This window comes from Equus przewalskii, chromosome 15 (assembly GCF_037783145.1).
Source record: "Equus przewalskii isolate Varuska chromosome 15, EquPr2, whole genome shotgun sequence".
Lineage (NCBI taxonomy): Eukaryota > Metazoa > Chordata > Mammalia > Perissodactyla > Equidae > Equus > Equus przewalskii.
This window is the reverse complement of record NC_091845.1, coordinates 52,743,404-52,753,631: the sequence shown is the minus strand read 5'-3', so window position 1 is coordinate 52,753,631 and position 10,228 is coordinate 52,743,404. Positions and strand designations below refer to the sequence as shown.

The 10,228-nt window shown below is 45.6% G+C and overlaps 1 protein-coding gene across 2 annotated transcripts in view; it reads right to left on the bottom strand.

The window, feature by feature from the left end:
* Nucleotides 1-5,357: 5,357 nt before the first annotated feature.
* SUSD5 (sushi domain containing 5) overlaps nucleotides 5,358-10,228 on the bottom strand; it is a 59,334-nt gene continuing 54,463 nt past the window's right edge. For both annotated transcript variants that reach the window (XM_070575885.1, XM_070575887.1), the window contains one exon: nucleotides 5,358-9,007. In XM_070575885.1, coding sequence (XP_070431986.1) covers nucleotides 7,704-9,007 — 1,304 coding nt within the window. In that variant the 3' untranslated portion in view covers nucleotides 5,358-7,703. The remainder of the gene's footprint in view (nucleotides 9,008-10,228) is intronic.

The following is a 10,228-nucleotide window of genomic DNA, read 5'->3' as shown; positions in this document are numbered from 1 at the left end:
AATGCATGCAGTTTATTGTGGGGCTGTATTCAGGAGAAACCTGTGAAAGCCTCCGTCAGTCAGCCACTGACTGTACCTTTGGGGGAAGGGGTGTGCCTTTGATGGCAAATAGCTTGGTCAACTGAGGGCAATTCTCAGGAAAAGGGACTGGGCGATTGGCAGCCAATGGGCGCAGTGAGGGGGTGGGGGCAGGGATGTGGGTACTGGCTCTGTGAAGGGGATCTGGGTGGAGCTCCACAGTGCCCACCACTGAATCATCAGCGTGTAAAAGGTATTTAAAGCCATGAGGCTGGATGTGGTCCCCTAGATTGTATGTTTATATTAAGAAGCAAGAGAAAAGGACCAAGGACAGAGCCCTGGGGCTCTCTGGGAAACGAGAAACCCACCAAAGAGACCGAGAGGGAGCCACCTTTGAGGTGGGAGAAAACCAGAAGGGGTGGTGTTTTGAAATCTGAGCTTTCTTTATTCAACCTGTTCCCTCCAATAGGGCACTTAGTCTAGCTGGGACCCTCCAGGAAAGGAAGCTGGAGGAGACTGGCGCAGCATTTGGGAGACAGGACTTGTCCCACAATGGCATGGAAAGGAATGAAAGGAGATAGAATTTTGGGTCTTTAGTGTAATGATGATTAATTGGGGGTGGAAAACTCACATATTTTTGCTTTTCCAGGCTTTCTTTTCCCCCCATCTCACTATTCCAACCTCGGGTCTCAGATGTATCCTATTTCTCCTGCACTACCCTGCTTCCCTCATCCCCTCTCTCTTGAGAGAACTTCCTCTTTTATCTGCACAAGAATCCTCATGTCAAGTTCTCCTTCTAGGGTACCCAACTCAAGACAATAAGCTACTCCTATGGCTTTGACTGAATTTGCCCATGTCAGCAGAGTCTGCACTCCCAGGGGGCTGTGTGGTCAAAGGAGTCAGTGTTATTGGCATTATTGATGGCTGCGCTTGTGTCCACAGCAGCTTCCCAATCAGAGCACCCTCCAGCCCAGTGATGACTCAGATCCTATATGGCTTCTGCCCCTGGAATCCTGGGTCCTCCTTTCTTCCCTCACCCCACCCTCTGTTTCACCAGAGAAACTTCCTTTTGAAATCAGTGTGGAAGAGGGTCATAGGGCAGGACCATAAAGTAGAAGGGGACCCAGGGAGGGGACGCCCCGCCCTAGGATTCCTGAGTCAGTGGAGGTAGTGCACTCAGCAGCTGTTTAACTCTCCTCATAGCTCCTGGCTGCACTTGTCCTTCCTAGCTGTGCAAGAAAATGCAAGGAGACCACCATGGGGACCAGGCTGGGTTGGGCGGTCTGACTCACTCCACCTCTGCCTGCAGAGCTTCCATTTGGTCCTCCTCCTCTGAGCCTGGGGTGAGCTTTTGGTGGATGACTTTCCACACAGGATTGAGTGGTGGTGGTAGGGGGCATCCTCATTCACTCTCTGAAGCTGGCCTCTTTGCACTGGGGATTGAAAAGCACCTCCACCCCCATCCTAGCAATGTCCCCTGAGGAAGAAACAGTGGGGACAGTATGATCAACATGGTCAGCATTTTTCTTTGAGAAGGCTGTGGATCTGAGTTACTAAATTTTTTATTTCAAAGGAAACCAAAGCAACCTTTCAAAAAGAAAAAAAGGGGGTCCAATTCCTCCAAACCTACCATGAAACCCCAGTGTTCAGGCTGCGCTCAGTGACCTCAACCCAGCACCTCCCTCCCTGAGTGTGTTTCTTGGAGGAGCCTAGAGAATGCCTGGATTGAGACCTCATGGGTTCAGTATCAGCCTAGCCTGTCTTTTGAAAAAACAAACACATTTGTAAGCTTTGTGGGAGTTTCCAGACCCAGCCTAAGATGGCCTGCTTGCCCTCTGACCCACAGCATGGAGCCCTACAGTTGCTGTGCTTTCCTCAGGCTGGTCCACCCAGGGAGGCTGTCTACCACAGGGATGGGGGGCATCTGTCCAGCTCCAGTGCCACTCAGGCAACCCAGGCAGGGGGCACCACTGGGAAGGGTCTAAAGGCCACCCCTTGCAGCCCCTGTTAATATTCAGACTACATTAGCCTTGAAGGGCTGAGGAGAGGTTTGTACGTACACAGGTTTAAAAGTGACTAATTGACTGAAATTTCGCACATACCAACGTATTCAACATACTAATGTCTTTCTGAGTTTTGAGACTTTCTAATTACAGCCACCAGCCTGTTGTGCTCACCTCCGGGATCCAGGAGAACCACTGGGTACGTTGACCACAAAGGCCGCCTTAGGAAATGTTGCTTTTAGTTCTTACTAAGGGAATTTTAAGAGCACAAAAATTTTATTGAACAGAAACTCAGTGGCAAACAGAAAATGATTTGTTAGATTGTCAATGGGAAAGGGTTTATTATGACTGCTGGTGGAATAAACAGTGGCGGGTTTCTGCCAACATTTATGGAAATAACGTTTTTAAGTTTTCAATGTGAGCCGTAAACCTAAGCTACTTCAGTTTTTAAAAAATTCAATACTTAAACTGTGGGGAGAAGGTGGATGGGTGCCAGAGAAAACATTCTCATTTAATAGTGTTTGCACATGGAACTGCAACAGAGTTTGTAGCGAAGCACTGAGAAAACCCACAACTAATCCTTCATCGCAGCTGTCTGAACTCTTGAGCATCTGCCATCCCCCAAACAGCGACTTCTTTTTTCTGGGGACTCCAGGCCTGAATGACCTAGTGTGGAGAGTTTAAACTATGTACAAGGGGGGGAGAAAAAGGAAAGGAACCTTAAATAAGCCTCAGCCAAAGGTTTTGTGCATTGGACTTCCTGTGCCTTCAGGCGGGGCAAGGCTGTTCCCCACCCCATCCCCATGGCATCTCCCTGAGCCGGAAGACACCATGACAGCCCAGCTTTGCCTTGACTGACCACTCCTACCCCCGAGGTAAGAGTCAGGCATGGCTGTGGGATATAGCGTAGTAGAGTGCTTCTCTCTAGGGCCGGCATGTGAGCCACCATACCCTAGCACCTAACTGCCCCCCACCCCTCAAATATCTGGCTTTGGTGGCTCGTTGAGTGAATGAGTGAGTTGGCTCACTATCCTCTTGGGGCTGATAGGGTAAGATACTGGTGCCTCATTTTCCAGAAAAGAATAGCAAGGAATTAAGCAATCTGGCCAACAGATAGGAGAGATTGATCCCAGAGTTTTATTGCCCACTTTAGGGCGGCGGTCAGAAGGCCAAACTATAAACGTTGTTGCTGATGTCTTTTCCACCTTGGGCTAATGCAGTGTGTGCAATCTCATGCTTGTGGGAAATCGGAACTTGGAAAATCATCAAAAACAAAGACTTTAAAAAAAATCACATTAAATGTCTTATTTTGCTTATTTTTTACTGCTTTCTTTCTCTATCCACTGGATGGGACCATCTTAACCAGCCCTAGTCATTCTAGGACACGTTACAATGAACTCAGTTTTCTCAGGTCAGTGAGATTTCTGACATTCATCTAGCAAAGCAGAACCGTACCCCAAAGACTCGGATCTCCCATAGCAGGGGTGCCCCTTGCTGGCCATGGGTGTGCCGAGGGCTTTTCAGGAGATATGGGCTCATTTCTCTCCCCAGGGTGGTTATCTTCCAGAGATCTGGGATCCAGTTAGGAAAAACATTTGGAATCCAGGGCTTACTTGGATCTGATGAGCTGGTCCCTCGCTGCCAACGTCTGAGAAGTGGCAGAATATTTACCATTGCAAACAAGGATGAAAAACATCTTCAGGCATGACTGTCAACAGCTACCGTGCTCCATGCATGTCACTGGAAGGCAAGCAAGGAGAAAGAGAAAAGAGTAGAAGGAGGCAGGTGGAAAGAGTGAGGAACAAATCAGGGCAAAACAGAGATCCATGAGATGGAAGGTCCAAACATCAGCTGTTTGAAGAAAAGATGGACACAGGGATTTTGTTGATGTCAGCCCAAGAATTCCAGAGGATATGGTGGAAAAGTTTGGATTGAGGAGGAGTGGCACTGTAGGGAATAAGAATTTGCACATTGATGGATGCCTTAGGTCCAGATCCCTTGAAGCAAACCCTTGTGCAAGGGATGGAGTACTCTCAGGAGAACGGCTGTGAGGGAAGCAGGAAGGAGCCAGCAAGGGTGTGGTCTCATTGGACACCAGCCTCAGCCTGATCCCACAGGAGCTGCGGAGCATGAATTACACCACAGAGTTGTCCCCACCTTGAGGCAAGAAGGCTGGCTTTTTGTATGCTCCTGTCGGTTAGTCCTTGGCTGCAAGCTGCCTTGGGAGCATAGATGGTGGGCCTAACTACTGGGTGAGGGAACTCCCACTAGATCAAGGTCAATCTGGGTGAGAAGGGTACACTTACACATTTGTGAGCATTTTAGCAGCCAACAGGGCAGCTGGAGGATGGGTTCACCTGCCCAGTGAAGCCGATCTGGGCAGGCACCAACAGTGTCTACAACATTGGGTGGCTTGGGAGGAGTCATGCCTGGTGTTCAGAGGTAGAAAGGGACATATGGCAGACGGGGTTGGTGCTGATGGTCTCTGAGTTGGATTTCTCCATTTGCCCCTCCACATCTCTTTTCCACTCTGCCCTGTGCCCCAGGGGCCTGACCCCTATGGTCGACATTCTCTGGGTTCCCTCACCTCTGACTTCCAGTTACCCGTGGGATGTGCTGGCAAGAAATTGCAAGGTGAGAGAAGAGGTCTAGGTCTTTAAAATCCCTGCCTCCTCTGGGCCACAGTTGGACAGTGGCTATGGTCTCGAGACCCATGATCCTGTCCCGCAGTGCCTTCCCTATTGCTGAAGCTCTGGCCCGCTTACAAACAGCCCTCCACCAGCCCTTGATGGTTCTGTTAACTCTCCCCACACTTTTATGACTAGTCCCTACATCTAACCCTCTTTAATTACTCCTTTGATTGTCCTATCAGTTAGGAGAAGGGAGGCAATCGGTTCTGAGCTCTTAGCCAGGGCTTCTCAAACTTCACCATGCATACTCATCACCTGGGCCTTTTGTTAAATGCAGAATCTGAATCCGCAAGTCTGGGGTGGGGCCTGAGACACTGCACTTCTGAGTCCAGGTGGTGCCTGTGCTGCTGGCCCAGGAACCACACCTTGAGTAGCAATAGCAAGGTCCTGGGCTTTTTGTTGAGGTGAGGGGTGTGGTCTCTGGTTGGGGTGAGGAAGAGGGAGGGAGGGAGGAGAAAGCAGGAGCTCTGGAGACTTCCCTGAAATCCTGCTGCAGGAGGTAACATGCCTTAGAGTTAGGCTTAGAGAGGGCCGTCTTAGATATAGCAAGTATTAAGACACTATTTTCAAGATTACTAGAGAACCCTTTAAAAAAAAAAAAAAGACGATCATGATACGCCCAGATATAAAATACGTTAAGCAACTCTTTGGGGAAATATTTATTTATTTTAAATATCTCAGAAGCTTTGTGTTAATGGATCCCCCCACCCAATTTTCATGAATATTAAACATTTACCAGTCTCAAAACATGCTTAATGACATACAATTTAGGTTTACAGTGTTTTAATCATTCCCTTTCTACATGCATTTTTAACTTAGATTACACCAAATCAATAAAAATTTAAAAACTGATGTGTTGGGTCTATTTTGCAGTTCATGTCTACAAAATAATACATTTATATGTATTAATGTATTTGTAATAAATTTATTAATACGTTTGTATTAATAATACCTATTTTTGTGTTGGTATTAGGTCAATGTTCTTGGGTTATTACATAATAATAGTTGATAACACGATGCCAATGTTGAGAAGGAGGTTATTTTATATAGTTACAAATAGAAAAGTTATCTTGTAATAGATTAGAAAAGAATCTAATTTATAAATATATACAGTCTCTGGCTTTTATTCTTTGTATTTTGCTTTGGCTACATGCAGAAAGCATTTCATTCCTATTGTTCTAGATTTCATCTGACACATAGGTATTCCATTTGGTACCTTTAGGCCTTCGTTTTACTGACTAACGGGGACTGGGGTCTTTGATTTTGCTGTACCAACTTTATAGCTACTTAGCCTATTATTTTTCCAAAACTTGCACCAAAAAAGAGGTGGCAGGGTAGAAAACATATTGCGAGAATTCTTTTTTTCCTTAGGTAAAACATCACCAACAATTTTTCCATTGTAAAAAAGTTCAGGATTTCTCTCATGCTACAAAAAACACTTGGACTCTTAGACTGTCTTAAAATAAATGTACTGCCTTCATCACTTTTTACTGCTGAAAACTATTTCAGAAAAATATAATGAGTTTTTTTTCTGTGCCATTACACAGGAGACCATTGGAGATGGTATTTCGGCAGCTTCAAATGCTACCTCAGGTACACATTGTGATGCCTGACTTCCGTGCAAGACAAGCCACAGGTGTTACTCATCTTCTGTGCCACTGGAACTTCAGTTGGCCTCAAAGCACAAAATTTATGTTATCATAAACCAATGGTTCTCAAACCCGAGTGTGCATCAGAATCACCTGGAGGGCTAGTTAGAACACCGATAGCTGGGACCAACTCTCAGAGTTTCTGCTTCTTAAGTCTGGGGTGGAACCAGAGAATTTGCAGCTCCATCAAGTTCCCAGGTGATATTGGAGCACTGGTCTGAGGACCGCACTCTGAGGACCATTGTTGTAAACAAGCCTTGCTGAGTCACCATAAGCTGATCTAGATGCTATGAAATGGGTTGCTCAGTAGCCAGGATGAATCCATCCTGGACTCATGCTGTTTACATAGAGCTCACAGTTGCCAAAATAGAGTAAAGAATAGATTGGCACAGGTTTCATATTCCTTTTTAATTAATCTGCTTCTCTATCAAGTAGGTACCCATAGATATCCTACTCCTTTGGCCCTCTTAAAACATTTTTTTCCTCCCATGTCATTCCCTCTTACTGGAGTTCAGAGAAATGGTTAATCCTGAGAGAGGAAACCAAGGACTGAGTTTTGTTAGTCCTGGCAAAAATTCTAAGACATTCCTAGGCACAGACTGGTCAAGGACAACTAGGCCACTGCTTCCGAGAGGAAATGGTGCTTACTAGTACAAAGCCAACCTTGTTTTTAAAAAAATGATGGGCTGTCCCACAGAATGGAGGGAACAGAGGTGGATGTGTGTCCTGCCCCTCCTCACTTCCCCTGCAACAAAATGTCAGTCTTAAATTCTGTCCAGTTTCAACAAACAAAGAGAAATCTCAAAGCTTCTAGACTATGTCCTGGTTCTTGGCTCATTTGCCCTCAGCAACATCACAAGATTAAAAGGAAATAACCCATTATTCTTCTGTATCCCACTCCCAACAAGTAAATATCTATATCCTAAATAACACTGCTCTCAAATGCTCCATTTATCAAGCCTATTTCAAAAATTTCAGGTCATGGAGTCAGTAATTTTTTTTTTCTTAAAAAAGGAAAAGAAGACAATAGTTTGATGAAACAAGAGGTGAGTTTTGACCTGACGTTGGAGTTAAGGCCCAAGCACAGGTCTGGGATTAGTGCAATACATTCCAGGGCAGATGGTTGAGGAGATATTAACGTGCGTGATGATGCCACCAAAGCCTTCCTGCCCTGCCAGGTGCCTCCAGAGATACTTCTCAGCCTATAAAACAAACACCTGAGAAAAAGATGAGCCCTACTCCACCTGTTTCATGCTCTAGTGAATTATCAGTGTTTATCCATGTGATGTGTCACAGTTTCTTTTCCTCCCAAGTGGCTTTGGGAGAGCCCACTCCAAAGGTGGCTAGACTTTCTCCATCTCAATCTGCTGGTGGTAGTGCCGAGCCTGCCGCTGGCCAACATTCAGCTTGTACACAGAGCTCTTGTGCTGGCACCTGCGGTAGCCCCACACTGCTCCCACACCTGCCAGGAGCAACAACAGGCACAGGACAGTGACAACCGTGGCGATGACGGGGCCTCTGCTGAGGCTGGGACACTCATCCCCTACACACGGCTCCAAGGTTGGAAGAAGCTCCTCACTGGCACCTGGGCCGGGGCCTTCTTGTCCCAAGAAGTCCTCAGACAGTAGGTATGGGAAGCTATCCTGGACCTCAGGAGCAGTGGTTTCCATGGGAGTCTGGGTGGCCGCCATAGCAGTTGAGGGAATGTGGTTAGGCATCTTCTGGACAGCAGTTGTTACAGTCTCCAGGGTAGAGCTGGTGAGTTCATAAGGTAGAGTAACCACGGGAGGCTTCTCTGTGGCAAATCTCCAAGGAACAGTTGACTGGTACTTGGTGATCAAGTCACCATTCCCCTTGCTGGGACCCTCAGTTTCAGACACATTCATGGGTCTGAGAGCCAAAGCTTCTACATCTAGTGTTTGAGATAGGACAACTGAACTACGGGTCATGTCCTCACTTGGTATGAGGGTGGTACTTCTGGGCTTCTTAACTTCCACAAGAATGGGCTGATTGGGAGTAACTAGAATACTTTCTTCCAGTCCTACTGACCCATCCCCCTTATCCCCATCTTCCTCCTCTTCTGCCTCTTCTGCTTCTGTCTTCCTCCAAGCCCCATCGGTCACAGGGTAGCCATCTAACCAGGACCCATCGCTGCTGCTCACCATTGGATCCCCTGCCTTGCTGTCATTGCTGCCCACAAATGGCACTGAGGGACCATCAGTGCTGCTATAGATCACTTTGGTTTCAGGTTCACCCGGAGCCAATGTTATCCCACTGTGGTCTCCAGCAGGAAACTGCTTTTTGGTGTCATCATCTATCTCCTTTTCCAATTCAGGCTTGTGGAAGGTCTCACCAGGAAACCAGAACAAGTACTTCTGGTTTAGTTGGGATCCTGGCAGGTCTGTGGGGACACTGCTCCCAGCACTGGGCAAGCCTGCAGTTGGCACAAAGGCTGTATCCCGGGCTATGTTTTCTCTCCTCACAGAAATGGAGACCAGACGGTCCTGCTTCGGAGCCTCCTCAGAGGCCTCTCCCTGATGCCCATCCTTCTCTGCCTCTGTCCGGGAGTCCTCCATGAGCTCTCTGAATGACACGGATCTGTCATCAGGGAAATTATCTTCATAGTCAATGTGTGCCTCAGCCTCATCTGGAAGGAAAGAGGGAAAAACCTCATTAGGTCCAAGGTCACAGAGCCAGTGTAGATCATAAGAAAGGGAAATAACAAGCATAAGGACTGGAACAGAGGAAATAAAACTGTCATTCACAGATGATATGACGGTGTATCACAGATAAACCCAAAGAATCTACACAGAAATGGTTATAGTTAACATGTGAGTTGATCAAGGACACTGGGTCTACAGTCTATATAAAACATCAACCCTATTTATATATACCAACAATAAATAGAAAACAAAAATTGTAAAAGATGCCATTTCCCATAGCATAAAAAAAATCAAACACCTAGGAATAAATCTAACAAACTATGTGTAAGATTTCTACATGGACTGGTACAAAATATTGCAGAGCAAAATTAAAGAAGACCTAAAGAAATGAAGGCATGTACTGTGTTTGTGTAATGGAAGCCTCAAAATTGTCAAGTTGTCAGCATTGTCCAAATTGATCTATGCAGATTTAATAGGATCCTAATAAAAATCTCAGACATTGACAAGCTGATGCTAAAATTTATGGAAATGCAAAGAGCCAAGAATAGACGAGGCAATCTTGAAAATGTAGAAAAAACCTGGAGGATGTACATGACAAGATTTCAAGATTTAGTTAAATTGGAGTACTTTTCAGACTATGGTATTGGCACAAGGATAGATAATTGGATTACATTAAGTTTAAGAACCTCTGTTCATCAAAAGCCACCATGAAGGGAGTTAAAATGCAAGCCACAGAGTTGAAGATATTTGCAATACAGATAACCTCCAAAGAGTTCGTATCCAGAATTTATAAAGAACTCCTACAAACCAATAATAAATAAGCAAACCATAGAAAAGTTGGCAAGAAACTTGCATCAGTATATCAGAAAAAAGATATTTAAATAGTCATTAAACATAAGTAATGATGCTCAACCTCATTAGTCATAGAGAAATGCTAATTATAGTGATAATGAGATACCATTACAGAGCCGCAGAATGGCTAGAATTAAACAGACTGCCAATATCTAGTGTTAACAAGGACGTGCAGCACTGCTGGTGGGAGTGTGAACTGGAAAAACCACTATGGAAAACTGTCTGGGCATTGATACTAAAATCGAACATATGCATGTTCCATGGCACAGCAATTCCACTCCTAAATATATACTCCACAGTAATGTGTGCACATGGGCACCAAATGACATGCACAGAAATATTCATAATAACCC